The sequence below is a fragment of the Elephantulus edwardii genome, unplaced genomic scaffold (genome assembly GCF_000299155.1).
Source record: "Elephantulus edwardii isolate Elephantulus edwardi_28Jun2011 unplaced genomic scaffold, EleEdw1.0 scaffold00223, whole genome shotgun sequence".
Lineage (NCBI taxonomy): Eukaryota > Metazoa > Chordata > Mammalia > Macroscelidea > Macroscelididae > Elephantulus > Elephantulus edwardii.
Genome location: NW_006399973.1, coordinates 321,685 through 337,239, shown reverse-complemented (window position 1 = coordinate 337,239; position 15,555 = coordinate 321,685). Strand labels below are relative to the sequence as shown.

The following is a 15,555-nucleotide window of genomic DNA, read 5'->3' as shown; positions in this document are numbered from 1 at the left end:
CTTCTCTTAGCTGTTAGTGCTTTTTATGATTACCACAAATCTCTTTGCCTTCATTTTTGGCTTTCACAATGCACACATTCAGGGGATAGAGCCCACTTAAGTACCCCACAGGGTATCTCAAGGTGATCTTGCATCAGTCTTGTCCCTTTCTAATTCAAGCTCTTTAACATGCACAGGGTAAACTTTTAAAAAGACATTCATGAAGAGAGTGTCTTCATGATGACAACAGACACCTACTAATGCAAATTCAAAGTTTTTAGGCAGAGGATTGGTTTCAGAAGTGATTTTTTTTTAGATCACACTGTGTTTAAGGGGTGAGAGTAATGCAAGATCATGTGAAATACACTATCATTACTATTATTCTGTGCTATCCTGTTTGAACTGTCCTATAGCTGACCCTCCAGTGGTCTTTAAGAGGCTGTTCATTGTATCAGAGAAGATCCTTCTCCCCACAGAACAGCTGCTGGATTCAAATGCTTTTTGAATTGCATCAAAGCCACTTTGGAATTGCAGTCGAGCTATGAGGCCATCAGATCTCCGTGATATACTCATGGGGTAATATTTATCTACATTGTTATAGGGATACAGGTGGTTTATTGGTTAAGAAATTGCTCTGCCAACATCAAAGTATGTTGAATCCATAAGCTGCTTCAAGAGAGAAAGATCAACAATTTCCTCTTGTGTATTTTACTGACTCTCAAAATCTTCTGGAGGGTCAGTTGTGGGTTAGTCCTAATTTGGGAGTAAAAAGGATATAGTTATAATATCTCTTTATTTTACCACATAAATATGGCTTTATTACCTTTTTTCTAGATATAAAATTATAACCTGAAATAGAAAATAATTTTATCTTACATATGAGATGTGATTACTGAGCATATTTTGTTCACAATTGTAGTTTTCCCTCTAAGCATACAAACATACACTCATAGTCTTACATACATATACACACACTGTATGTAAGAATAGTTCTTACTGATCACATTAATTAATACCTTATGGCTTCTAAACATTGAACAAAGTAAGTTTGAATAACAGCTTCTCTCATTGTATAAATACACTAATCAACTTAAGGGAATGACTAGATTTGAATAATGAACAACGCATTTGTAAATATGTGTCTATGTATCACAGATTTTATATATCACAAATTCTGTGAAATGACGTATAGTGTATACTGTGTTGAGGGAGCTCTGGTGGCATAGTCCACAGAGAGCTGACATACTAACCCTTACATGGAGCCTCTCTAGGGGTTCAAATCTACCAGTTGCTCTATCAGAGAAAGATGGGCAATTTCCCCACAGCCCCCTTGCAATTTACAGCTTCTGAAACCCACTGGAGAGTCAGCTATGAGCTGGTTCCAACCGGATAGGCAATGAGGAAGAGAGAGACACCATATTGGAAAAACTCTGGTGTTATATAACACACAAAGAGTTGGATGTCAATCCCTGTTCTGTACAAAGGAGATGGAAATGAATAGTCTCTTTGATAAGGATTTATAGCCTCAAAAATGTCAGCATACTTTAGTATAAGACTCCTTAGCAGTAATACTATGCTACTGTTACATATGTTAATTTTCTCTTTCAATGTACTTTCTGCTGAGGCAGAGATGACACACTGTCCACTAAATTTTATAATGCCATGTTGTTGCTGAAACATTTCTCCCAGTGAGCAGCCCTTGCATCTGTCTCTCTCTCTCCATCTCTCCCTCTTTCCATCCATTCCACCCTTCCTTTCTTTTTTCTCCTCTTTGTATTGTTCCAAGAAGTCAGAAATGACTCATGGGTGACCTTCCAGAAGTTTTAAATTTACAACTTTAAAAGTTGGAAATCTCAAGGGAGGAGATTGTCCATCTTTTCCCCATGAAGCTACTGGTGGACTCAAACTGCCAGGGAGGTGAAGCCTGGGTTAGCAGTGAAGCTCCCTGACGACTACACAATTAGAGGTTTTTATAAATATGCTAGAATTTTTTAAAATCTTTATTAACAGTAAATCTAATTATTTATGGTTTTTTGGTTTTGTTTTTCTTTTCTTTCTTTGCTCTAAAAGCATTGCAGTGAATATTGTTAAACAGAAATGTTTTAAAAGAAGCTGATTATAACCCTGGGATAAATGTATAATATGAAATTACTAGTTCATGTGGTATACATCTTTAAAATGCTGATGCAATATTACTAGACAGATTCCAGAAAATTGTCTCAACTGTGTGGAAATGTGTCTATGTTTTGAATCATTTTGTTGTTACTGAGTAATGACAGTTTGTATTTTGTCTAACACATAAAATATATTATTGTTTATATTTAATCATCTGTATATTTAATATAATTATATATTTAATTGCAAAAGAAATTGACAAATTCTTCATATATTGTCCATTTATTTAACATTTCTTATTCATGAATTATCTCTTACTAGATAACTTGAGTTATCTTCTGTCATAAGTTATCTGTTTATGAAAATACCTGTATTTTACCTGGTGCTTTTAAAGCCCTCAAACTATGATCAGGATAATGTAATTTTATGATAAATATTTTTTCAATGATAAATATTCTTAAAGTTTGCAATTTTTAGCTAGCTACATTTAGAACACATTTATTTAAATTTATAAATATTTTCTTAAAAATGTTTCTTTAGCTAGGGTGACATGATTAAAATAATTTTTACATGAAAGATAATGATCATGTTCATCCACACTAAATTTAATGTGTTCTTAATTATTCTATTATTTTCAATCAATGTTTTATATTATTTTGATTTTTATTTTATTATTATTAATTTCAATGAATATTTACAGAGATTTTGGATTTCCATTCATTCATTGTTGCACTTTTCTCCCCTCCCCATCACTCTTCTCTTTGAAAAGTAAAAAAAAAAATTTCTTCATTGGTATACAATGCCCCCTCACACACCCCACCCCCAACCTGAGTATACTCCACTCTGCAACCTTCATTCTGGACTCTTATGATTATCATAATGCCCTATAATATATTGCTTTTAAACTGTTCTCTTCCTTATCCATTTCAACGCAGTATACATAAATCATCCAGTTTTTCTCATTCTTACCCCAACACCGATGTCGGTCCCATTCTACAGCAGTGGCACTATGTAGTGTTTGTCCTTTTGTGACTGAGATATTTCACTCAGCATAATGTCCTCGAGGGTCACCCATTTTGACTAGTATCATATGAGTTCCTTAGTTTTCAATGCAGCATAGTATTCCATGGTGTGAATATACCACAGCTTCTCTATCCATTCATTTATTGATGGGCACTTAGGTTGTTTCCAACTCCTTGCTATTGTGAACAAAGCTGCAATAAACATGGGTGTGCATGTATCTGCTTGGATGGCGGTTCTGGTCTCTTTAGGGTATATTCCCAGTAGTGGAATTGCTGGGTCAAATGGTATCTCTATTTGCAACTTTTTGAGAAGCGTAATTAAGACAGCATGGTACTGGTATAGTGACAGACACATATATCAATGGAATATAATTGATTCTTATGGAAGTTATTTCTTTTTTTTTACTGATAAAAATTTGTATTTACTTAGAAGCGTTCAGAATGTCAACAAAACAGCTGCAACTCTTTTTTTCTGTTTTTATTTCTTTATTTTTGCAATTACAGAGTGGTATTCAGTTTCTACCATCCCCATATATAACTAATTTGTGCTGTGCACCAACAAAAATCTGCTTTAAATTTCCATGCCAATTTACAACCCCCATATTTTATGTACCAGGCAAGGTTAGTGACTACTGAAAATACCACCAGGACAGGGCTATCTAAAGACTCATTCGGTAGTGTGTTAACTATACCAAAAAAGACACTGTACAGTTTAAAAACCAATCTTACACAGCCTTATGTCAATTTTTTTTTCTTTAAAAGGAGTGAGTTGTGTACAGGGTGGGGGTAAATGCTTTATAGACAAGAAAAGAAACCAAACTGTGCTACAACCCACTTATTCATCCTTATCATCATCATCTTCTTCATCCTCATCTTCCTCTTCTTCCTTGTCCTCCTTATCTTCTTCATCTTCCTCCTCTTTCTTCTTCTTGCTTTTTTCGGCCTTGACAACTCCCTTTTTGGCGGCATCAGGCCTGGATGCAGCAATATCCTTCTCGTACTTCTCCTTCAGCTTAGCAGCCTTCTTCTCATAGGGCTGCTTGTCATCGGCAGCAGTATTACTCCACATCTCTCCAAGCTTCTTCGCAACATCACCAATGGAAAGGCCAGGGTCCTCGCCTTTGATTTTGGGGTGATACTCATAACAAAATAAGAAAAAAGCAAAAGGGGGCCTCTTGGGCGCGTTGGGATCTTTGCACTTCTTTTTTGTTTCACCTTTAGGAGGGATATAGGTTTTCCTCTCTCTCTCATAATGGACCTTGTCCGCCTTTGCCATGTCTTCAAATTTACCTTTCTCTTTAGCAGACATGGTCTTCCACCTCTCTGAACACGTCTTAGAAAATTCTGAGAAGTTGAGAGAAGCACCTGGGTGCTTCTTCTTATGATCCTCTCTGCAGGTTTGCACGGAAAATGCATACGATGACATTTTGCCTCTCCGCTGCTTAGGATCTCCTTTGCCCGTGGTTACTTATTTTTCGTCCACGAGGCAGAGAGGTGCCTTCCGGCTCTGTCTGGCCCGGAGCTGTCTCTGTGGAGCTCAATGTCCTGCAATGGCTGTGAGAGCGGGAGCCAGACGCAACTTCCTTACTCTTCTCCACTCTGTGGAAGTTATTTCCATATAAAGCATGAGGGAAGGACATGACTTTATTACACTTTTATCAATATAGCTACATTTTTTTTTATGTTTCTGGTTTTTAAGAATAGTCAAATGTAATGCGAGTCTCTTATCAGCTTCTTAATTTGTGAAACGGGATTAAACATTTCTCGACTGAATCCTTTTCCATATTGAATAAAAAGACCACCAGAGAGATAAGCTTAGCAGTAGAAATTGAGAAGATACTTTACAAAGATTGCTACTGTAGTTGTGACTTGGTGCCGCCTCCCAGATTTGAAATCAGGGCTCATTGTCACATCTCTCTTTTTTTAAATTTTATTTTAATAATTTTAATGAACATTTACAGAGATTTTGGATTTCCATTCATTCATTGTTGCACTTTTCTCCCTGCCCTGACCTTCCCCCCTCCCCCCAGTTTGCTCCTTTCTTTGAAAAAGTAAAAGAAAAATTCCTTCTTCGGTATACAATCCCCCAGCACCTCTCCCACCGCCCCAGGTACACTCCACTATGCACCCTTAATTCTGGACTCCTGTGATAACTCTTAAGAACTTACTTTACCATCACTGAAATCAGAATATTTGAGTAAGCAAGCTTATTAAAAGGCCAGGCTATCACCTATAAGACTACAATATACCTGACAAAAGCTATAGTATTTTCAGTTGCTTCATACACTTGTTGTTGTTGTTGTTGTTGATTGCTTTCAAGTCGAGCATGACTCATAGCAATCCTATGAACAAAATGTCTGAAGTATATCACTTTTGTAATTTATCAAATTTCACAAGAGTTTCCAGAGGCATGCTATTTAGGAAGTGGATGCTATCCCTTTTTCCAGTGTGCATGTTAAAGTAGAAAAATGAATAAGGAAAACTGAAAGAGAATTGGCCTTTTAAATTATGCTATTGATGAAGAAATATTGTATTATCTGCCAGTGGTTTTAGGAAGACAAGTAAATTCTAATGTCTTAGTGATAAGGAGTTGTGCTACCTTTCCAAAGAGCTGTAGTTTGAATGCACCAGCAGTACCACAAGAGAAAGATAGTTTCCTCCCATTTGATTTACAGTCTTTGGAAACCTCTCAGATTTTGAGAGGCTATGAGTCCATTCCAACTCAACAGTGAATAACAATAACAACTAAGAAAACAAATACATTTTTCTCAGAAAAAGTACAGGCTGAGCGCTCTTTAGAAACGAGGAAAAGTCTCAAAACTTTGGAAATGCCCAGGAAGCCCAGTCACTGGAGAGGGAGAGGATGCTTAGAAAAATAGAAGGTCATAAAAGAGGGAAAGACCTTCAACAAGATGGATTGACATAGTGACTACAACTATCAGTGTAAGGACAGCAGAAAGTGTTAAAATGGTGAGGGATTGAGTGTGGTTTCACACGCAGGGTTGCTATGAGTTGGAGCTGCCGGATGGCATCTAACAACAAATCTATCACAGATTAGCATCCCTGTAGACATACCATGGACCCCCAAGAAAACAAATAGGCCTGTCTTGGAGAGGGTAAAACCAAATTTCTCCTTGGAGGGTAGGATTTTGAAGCTCTGTCTCACATACTTTGGGCCTGTCGCCAGGAGAGACTGGTCCTTTCATAAGGACATCATGCTCAGAAGATAGAGGGACAGTGCAGGAGAGGAAGACCCCGGATGAGATGGATTGATACAGTAACTCGGGCAATGGGGGTAGGTGTGTTGCAGTCAATAAGAATGGCTCAGAACAATATGGCATGATAAAAGTTGATGCTTTTGGCTGTTAAGTGGAACTTTAGAGATGTTCATCCACCCAGAAGCATCTCAGATTAAAAATCAGTGTCTACATCATAAAGAAATCAGCCATTAAAAACTCTATAGAACTTAAGTCTATTTTGACATATGTGAGGTGACCGGGCAGAATCTACTTGACAGGCAACAACTGTCCTTTAATGTTCATAACCAGGAACAAAGACAAAGAATATCCTAAGTCACTTCATTGTTTGGCATAAAGGAGATCTGTGCTTTTAGTTCTGCGCTAAATCTCTGATTAAAACACGCGCCATTTAACAGTTGTGAAGATTTAAGTTGCAACTTCTTTGTTTATAAAATCAATTTGCTAAATGATATCTTGCACATTTGTGAATGAATTACCTGAGATAACCTGTCCAGAGAGAGCACGGTATACTGTTCATGTTAGGTGACTCCAGGTTGATTGTGACTCACAGCAACACTAGAACCAACAGATCGGAATCTTGCCCTATTCTGCACTGTCCTCATCATCTCCGATATGTTTGGTACATTGTTACAGCAATTTTGTCAATCCATCTTGTTGAGTGTCTTCCTCTCTTTCTTTGACCCTCTATCTTTCCTAACATCAACTCTTCCTGAGTCCTCCTTACAACAGGCATTAGAGTGTGAGATGGAATTTTACCATCCTTCTCTCTAAGGAGCACCTTGGTTGTACTTCACCCAAGACTCCATGAAAGGGTTATCATGGACAGTGTTGGTGCCTGCTCATAGCCGATTGCCCTTTCCTGTTTTTAATCACACTGGACTAACTTCTCACGGCCAGCACCTCCATTTCTTTGTGTGTGGATTTATCTGGCTCCAGGAGCTTGCTTTGTTGTCTGTAGCAATCTGGAAATGCCAGGGCATTAATGCATCCTCAGCTTGGGAGCGGCTCTTAGTAGTGACTGACAGGAGTTGGCGTGTACATACCCCAGCTGTTTCACCTCTCAGAAGGGAAAAACCTGAGGCGCATGTTCCCCAGAGTTTTCCCAGCTGTGCTGTGTTCCCGTTGTCCAGGCTGGTAGCTGCCTTGAAATAATGCCCCAGCTTGGCTGATGCTCCTCCCCTGAGTTTCTCACTTTTCTACCATTGTTTCCTTCACCTCCTAGATTATCCACTCTTAGATTTGCTTCTGAAGTAACTAAAACAGAAACAATTCTAGCAAAATGTTTTGCCATTTTTGTTGCTATATTGTAATTTTTTTTCACCATTACCATTTAGATTATTAAGAAATTTAAATCTTTTTTTTCTTTTTAAAACTGGCATACAGATTCTGTTGAAAGATGCCATCTTAGACATTAGCCTCCTGGAGTCTGTTTCTATCTCTGCTGCTCTGGACTTCTTCTCAGGAAGGTTGATAGCTCAGCATGGATTTGGAGCTCATTGTAGCCTGACAGAGACAGTGATTCAGTATTCCTGGTTTCTGTGACACTGTCACAAACCATACCACACCAGACTTTAACCTGATGGTGCAAACCTCAACTTGGCCTGAGAGTGCCTCAGGCCTTCAGTAGCAGTAGGTTCAGTGTGAGTGCATCTGCTAAGCTGGCAAGTGCTTCTCTTGTGAGGACCAGCAAGTATGTAACACTGTCAGAGCACTGCTTTAACAATAGTGATGCTGAAAAATATAGTGATAAAAAGGTCCTTTAAAGTGCAATATTTGCAGTGAAAAAGATATCACATGGATCTGTGTTGAGCTGAACAGAATGAGACTATAGTTTGGGGTGTGTGTGTGTGTGTGTGTGTGTGTGTGTGTGTGTGTGTTTTCCTGGTACAGGCTTTGTTGTTGTTAGGTGCTGTTGCATTGACTACAACTCACAGCAACCCTATGCACAATCAATTGAAAACTTGCTTCATACTGTACCTCTCACAAATCTTTATGATTCTAAAATCCATTGTTGCAGTCACTGTTAGGGGCATGAGGTAAGCAGACCTCTTTCTCTCTGAGAAACAGGGACAACCACCATCTACTCTCATTTGTTCCAAGACTAAATGCTATCCTGTGACTGTGCCTGCACATAGAACACAATTACCAGACATATAGGGAATGCAATGAACACAAATGGTTGTGTGTATAATTAAGTATTAAGTGAATAATTGAAGGGACATAGGAAAGAAAGCAAAATAATTACAACAACAATAACTATCTCATGTAAAATTGGGACACCTAATTAGAAATTAAATAATTACTTAGAACTCCAATATACCATTTTTTTAGTAAAAAATACAAATTTTATTGAAAACAAAATAAGCATAGATCAATAGTAATTAAGTCTCCATAATAAATGTATATGAATGAGTGTATGAAACACACTATAAATGAAAGATTGTATAAAACACATGAATGAAGCATATTTTTGAATGCAAAGCAATAATAAAAGGAAAAAGAAATTAAAAAAGTAAAGCACCATAATATATTCTGCTTTACTTTTTTCCCCCCAAGCCCTTTACATGACTAAACACAGTCATCCTTCTCCTAAGTAGATGATATTCTGACAATCAATCTGAAATAGACATTGGAAAAATTTCACACTTATGCGTACACATGCACAACATACCCCCACCAACTTGGCAATAATTTTACAACACAGTCGTTAGTTATGTCCCCAGAAACATCAAAGACTACATCTTTGAGAATACCTTTGAGGACTCTGTATGAAAGGATCAAAAGTAATCTAGATTATATTGTCCATAGTATCCCAGCATAAAATCCTTAGATAAGGTTTATAAAAGTATGTTCAATATCAGAAGCACTTTTGAGGATCAGCTCATGATCAGACTACCTAGGCCAATACAACTGTTATTCTTCTTTTTCCTAGGATAGAGATAAATATACCTATTGTGGTACACAATTCCCCATGAAAAGAAACCCTTTGTCAGACTTATCATGGTTATCTGAACCATCAAGAAAACAAATCCTAACAGTGAACCAGTGCATAACATGACAGAAAACTATTGAAATTGTCAATTATTTAATTTAATTTGGATCTGTAATCAGTACTCATAGTAGCAGCAGTCAAGAAAGTGCCAGACAACAAGTATATCAATTTTAAAGTAGACCTGACCAAAATCATGGTGTTTTTCATTGCTTCACAAACAGCTGAAATTGGACAATTATTAAGGAAGACAGAAGAACTGATGTCTTTGAATTTTGCAATTGGTAAAGAGTATGGAATATATCATGGTCTATCAAAAGAACTATTCATCTATCTTAGAAGAAGTGCAACAAGGGTTGTCCTTGGAGGAAATAATGGTGAAACTTCATCACATATACTTTGGGCATGTTATCAGGAGGCACCAGTCATGGGGAAAAAACATTACGTTTGGAAAAAAGAAGATCGGGAAAAGAGAGGAAGACTCTCCAAAGGATAGGGTGACACAATGACTGCAACAATAGCTTGATGAAGATTGTGAGGATAGTGTAAGGTAGAAAAAGTTTTTGCTCTGTTACTCAGGGTGGGGGTCCCTCCCTTTGAGTTGTAGTTTACACAACAGCATGTAAAACAACAGTAGTATGGAGCTGATTATTGTAAATACATGATGCCACAAATACTATGGTCTTTGGTATATGCCATGTTTCCTCTTCATAGACACAATCTTTGCAATATAGAGGGAGACCCTCTTAATTAACATTTTTTTAAAATTCACAGTAATGGGGAAATGGAACTATTAGGAGAACATACTAGACTAAACTAGTGAAAAGTTTTAGTCATAAAATTTTATAGATGATAAAATATATTTTCATAGTTTTCATAGTTTTCAGACACCTAGATAGGATAACAATTACTAATAAAGAATGTATATTCAAAGTCATTTGAAAATCCTTAATGACCAAAGAACAACAAATTGAGCAAGTAGATGCTTCTGCAGAGCTTGAGGGCTCTGAAAGAGCTATTGGCTTAATGTAAAACAAACAGAAGTGATTTTGTAACTGAAAGTCTTGGTAAAGTTTTAACAAGTAAGCAATTGTTGTTGTTGTTATGTGCCATCGAGTCACTTGCCACTCATAGCGACCCTATGTACAACAGCCCTAAACTCCGCTCCGTACTGTGCAAATCGCACCATCTCTGATACACCCATCCCAATTGCCCCAGTCACCGAATCAATCCACCTCATAGAGAGCCTTCCTCTCCTGCGCTGTCCCTCCACCCTCCCAAGCATGATATCCTTCTCCAAGGACGGGTCCCTCCTTACAACACGTCCAGAGAATGTTAGACTGAGCTTCAGAATCCTTACCTCCAAGGAGCCACCCGGTTTAACCCTTTCCAGGATAAATAGCCTGACTTTATTAACAGTTACTTTTCAGAAAGCGTATCATATCAGTACAGCTTTCTGCATTCAATGTCTCTTATGTCAACTGGTTGCCAACAGGATTACTCCTTAAAATCTCTTAAAGTGGAATTCAAGGTCTTTTGTAAAGCAGTCAGTTAACATTTCTAGTTTCCCCTCCAGGTTCTCTGAAATCATTATCCTTTTATCTAGCCACATGTAAAATTGCTATTGATAATCATGTAATGCCTTTTCCTACTTCTGTATCTTTGCTTTTTATGACTACAAATTTCTGTTTACCTTGTCTGCCCTTGCTTTTAAAGCCTATCTATGGGGAAAATTCTCTTTCAAACTTCTATTCTGGAACAGTCCTTGCAGGGAGTCATCTGGTGCCTCTTCCTATCGAGAACTTTGCCCCTATGACTTCTGCCTCTCCCTGTTCTCCTGACTTCTGCCTCTGCACTCTCAGACTCCTTTTCTGACTCAGAAAAGACTTAGCCTTCAAAAAGGCCCATTTGCTCATAAAATTTCCCAGGCACTGTTAAGAACATTCCCCAGGCATTTTTGCCTCCAAAGCATTTTGAACTCCCTTGGGATTTAGGTCTGTCCGCACTGGACTCCTGTTTGCACACACATCCAATATTTCCAAAAACTGCAGGCCTGACTCAGAGCCCACCCCAGTGCCAAGCACTTCCAGGCCATTGATTGTGACAGAGGATGCCCACATCATCTCTTAGCCTTTCTCAGAATCTGAGCCTTCCAACTTTCAGAAGACACTCTGAAATCTCAGCTACCCTTATGCATGGACTTGACAGCCCCTTGGGCTGCCTCCTTTCAAATCTTTCAAACTTGGGCCTGGCTGAGGACCTCCATCCCCAGGGAAACTAAGAGGCCCTCTTTCTTTGCATAATAGAGCTAGAGATGTGTGTGGAATTTTATCTCAGAGCAGATTATGAAAATATGTAGACTGAGTTAAATGTGTCCAAAGAAGGGAAACGATGCTTCAAAATTTTATGTTACTGAGAGAAATCACTGGGACGAGTATTCTAGCATCAGCAACATCTTAAATATTCTAGAATACAATGTGATTCTAGAGTTTTGAGAAATTGGCAGTGTCTCCTGGAAATCAGTCAAGGTGACTGAATGCAAAACACTATAAAGTGGAATCCAGATCACTTTAGGAGCACAGAGCTCCCTAAACTGAGTATGGTCCCAGCAGGTGAAAGTGTGACCTCTTTCACATCAAGAAAAACCTGTTTAGGTCTATCTCCAAATTAGGGGTGGAGCTGTTGCTTCATCTTACGAATGGGGTGTAGTTTAAGAACAGTGGAACTAGCACCTATGTTGTCTACAGTTCAGCTTCTTCTCATTAGATGACCTTTGTTTTCTGCTTGGTTAATCTTTTCTTTTGGGAATATGTCTCAACTACAATTCCAAGTGATAGAAATCAGACTAGACTGTGGGACCACCATAAGCAAGCGCAGCTTCATTTTACATTGTTCCATTTGTCTTTGGTGTGTTATAGTGGGACCTTCCAGGAGTTAATTATTTAAGCAATCATGAAAATGTTTACTCATAAAAAGTGTCACTGGGTTTTTCGCTCAAGTAGTAAAGTTTGAACAGAGATAGTTGGTACGAAGAACGATGGTATTAGGAATGAATTTATGGTATTGGGAAAGGGATGATGAACTTCCTGTCAATCTAAGCAATTAGGGATGTACTTGAGTATCACAATTTTGGGCAAATTTCTAGACTTTACAGTAGGACAATTTTGTTGATCTAGACTATTCATTTATAAATCTTTATTTACTATCAATTGTACAACAAACTACCTCAACACTTAAACAGACAAGCAATATCTTACAAAATCTATGTATTATTTAATTGGGGAGTTCAGGATCTCTCACAGACTAAAATCAAGGTGTTGCCTGGGGAAATCAATGGTTATCTCAAGGCTGAAGTAGGGCTAAAGAATCTGTTTCTACTTCTCTTATGTCTGTCGACAAGCTTGAGTCTTCCTTGGTGTTGACCAGATGGAGACATTAAGTTATTTTTTTGCCATGAGAGTTCACCACAGGACTGACTGAATCGTGGAAGCTTATTTTCTCTGTAAAATTATAGGGAAAGGAGGACTAGGGGGAAGAGGGAGAGAAAGAAATGAATAAAGGGGAGAGGGAGATAGGAGAAGGAATATGGGAGAAAAAAAAGGAAAAGAAAAAAAAATAGAGGAGGAAAGGAAGAGAAAGAGAAGAAGGAAATCACCTCAGATTAGAAGCCTCAGTCTTTTTAAACTCTTCTTATTTTATAATAATGACCCATCATGTCTGCCATTGGTACATTTGTCAGAATCAGATGACAAAGTCCCACACATATCCTTTAAGGGGTAGGAGTTCGAATGGCAGGATAATTAAGGACTTCACTGGCTCACAAAAGAAGACACTTGGTGAACTATTGCCATAAAGCTTGAAGCCTAAGAAACTCTCTGGGGCAGTTCTTCTTTGTCGTATGTGTCTGCTATGAATTTGACCTGGCTCAACAGCACATGAAAATAATGTATTCGAGAAGAGGAAATTGACTATTAAAGGATGTGCACATCAAGAGTTGGAGATTATAGTGGGGACCATCTTAGAAGTTGCAAATCATGCAGGATTGCATTTATTAACAATGATCGTGTCCCAGAAACTGTGATAAGATTTAAGAATACAAAGAGGAGATTGACAAGGTATACAAGCTATAAGTGGGAAAGAAATAGGAAGGTATTTCTGGGATAAAGTATCAGACTGTTACATGGTTCTGGTTTGAATACATCAGTAGCTCCACACGAGAAAGATAAACAATCTTCATGCATAAACAGCCTAAAAAACCTGATGGAAGACTGCTATGTGTTGAGATCAACTTAACGTGAGTTATTTTGGATTTCTTGAGTTTTGGGAGGATGTGATGTCCTAAGAATTGTTTTAATGGGAGTTTGTATAAGTACCACGAGGGCTATGAAACCTCCATATCTGTTTGGGTGGAGGAGTCAAGGAAAACTCCGGAGCAAAGAAGGTTTGAGAGGATACTTAGGGATTCAAAGAATAAAATTTCGGTTAGCAAGAATTCAAAGTGAAATGTTATTACTTGAACAAACAAATGAAAATACTCAGCTACACTTTTGAGCAGATTTTATCTGAAATGCTCAGCATTATGAGCCAACGGTATTCATGTATTGTTACTGTGGACTTAAATTGCTCCTGAGTGGGAGCTCTGTGAACAACCCACTGTAGCTGGAAGGCCCTTTATGTGCATGTGCTTCTCCTTCTGTGGACCTCAGAGGCCCTGACCCTGCCTATTCACAGGAACCACAAAAGTGCCAGGATTTAAAACACAAGTAAACTGCACACAAGGCAAATCTGTGCTTGGCTGAGAGCCCATCTGTTTGGAGTCCTCATCCTCATAGCAACTGAGTTCCCTCTGGGGCCATTTTCTATATTCACACTGCCCACAGCACTGTTTGGTGTAGGTGTCCAGCACATATGGTGAAACTCCTAGGATCACAGCGATGAAGCTGCTCACCTGTCCCATGGAGTGAATCTCAAATGTGACTTTGCTGTAGGCAGTTGAAAGCTGTACTAAATTGCAAAGTGGCTGAAAACAGAATTGGGATTATAGATGGTGAGTCCTTGGACTCTGATTTTCAAGAGACCTGATTCTGATCCCATCTTCACCACGAACTATTGTCTTATTTAATTAACCTTCATGTTTGCATATCCTTATATGCAACAGGAGAATAATGCAACTGCAACTTCATAGACTTGTGAGAATCAGAGAAGACTAAACTGCTAATTATCAGGAATGTAGAAATAGTGTTTATAATATGAACCTTAATTCTCAGAGGACAAAATTCCTTTTCATACATGAGTTTTAATTCTATAATTTTGCTTCCAAATTTCTTTTAGTTGTAAGACTACCCTTGGATATTAGGCAAATGGAGATCTTCATTATTTTATTATTTGACAGTACAGGTTTTCTGGAAACTCAGTGTGTGGTTTTCTAATTGTACCAAAAACTAGTTAGATGAGTAAAGAAACTTTTGTTTCATACCATGGTTTCAATTTTTCCTAATTGAAAAGAAAAAGAACAATTGACTTTTCACAGTGGTTATTCTGATACAAAGTTCTGTTGTTTTAACCTATTATGAGGAAGTCCTTGAATGGTACAAAGTGTTAATGTACTAGTCTGCTAATCAATGAAAATTCAAGTCCACTCCGAGATGCTAAGGAAGAAAAGATACAGCCACTTAAAACCCAATGGAGCACAGGTTTACGCTGACATATATGAGGTGGCAAGAGTTGCAATCAACCAATTATAAATAAATTTACAAAAATAAATCACATCTTCTGTAGGAAAATTCTATGATTTTTACTATTACCACTAGTCTTCTTCCAGGAGTATTTTCTTTAGTTTATTGTTGTTTTTAAATACTGTCTAATTGGAACTGACTCGTAGTTGACCCTCCAGTGAGTTTTCAGAGATACTAAATTGCACAGGAGTTTATTGCTCCTTTTTCTGCCATGGATGGGAGTGGATTTGAACCATGCACTTAAAAAATAATCAAGAAAAGGCCGTTTTTTCCTGCATGCTGTATTAAAGGGAAAATATAGATAAAGAGTGGGAGAATTAGATGGTCAGCAGGTCGGATGGACCCGAATCCCCAAGGTTACGTTAGCACCTCAAACAACGTACTTTTGTGTTGGCAGCTCAACTCTTTATCACGAAGCTACCAGATCTCCCCGTATTTAAGAATTTAGCATCAGC

At 38.0% G+C, this 15,555-nt stretch overlaps 1 protein-coding gene across 1 annotated transcript; it reads right to left on the bottom strand.

The window, feature by feature from the left end:
• Positions 1-3,951: 3,951 nt before the first annotated feature.
• LOC102866690 (high mobility group protein B1-like) lies at positions 3,952-14,322 on the bottom strand. The gene is made up of 2 exons (XM_006898213.1): positions 14,082-14,322; positions 3,952-4,583 (listed from the first exon to the last, which is right to left on the bottom strand). The coding sequence occupies exons 1-2, from the start codon at positions 14,320-14,322 to the stop codon at positions 3,952-3,954; spliced, it is 873 nt and encodes a 290-aa protein (XP_006898275.1).
• Positions 14,323-15,555: the final 1,233 nt, after the last annotated feature.

Excerpts from the sequence above, each read along its gene's own strand:
- LOC102866690 (XM_006898213.1), bottom strand. The coding sequence starts at position 14,322 with ATGGGACAGGTGAGCAGCTTCATCGCTGTGATCCTAGGAGTTTCACCA. Across the intron at positions 4,584-14,081 it reads GGTTCCTGTGAATAGGCAGG|TAACCACGGGCAAAGGAGAT; the intron begins GTCAGGGCCTCT and ends ACGAAAAATAAG.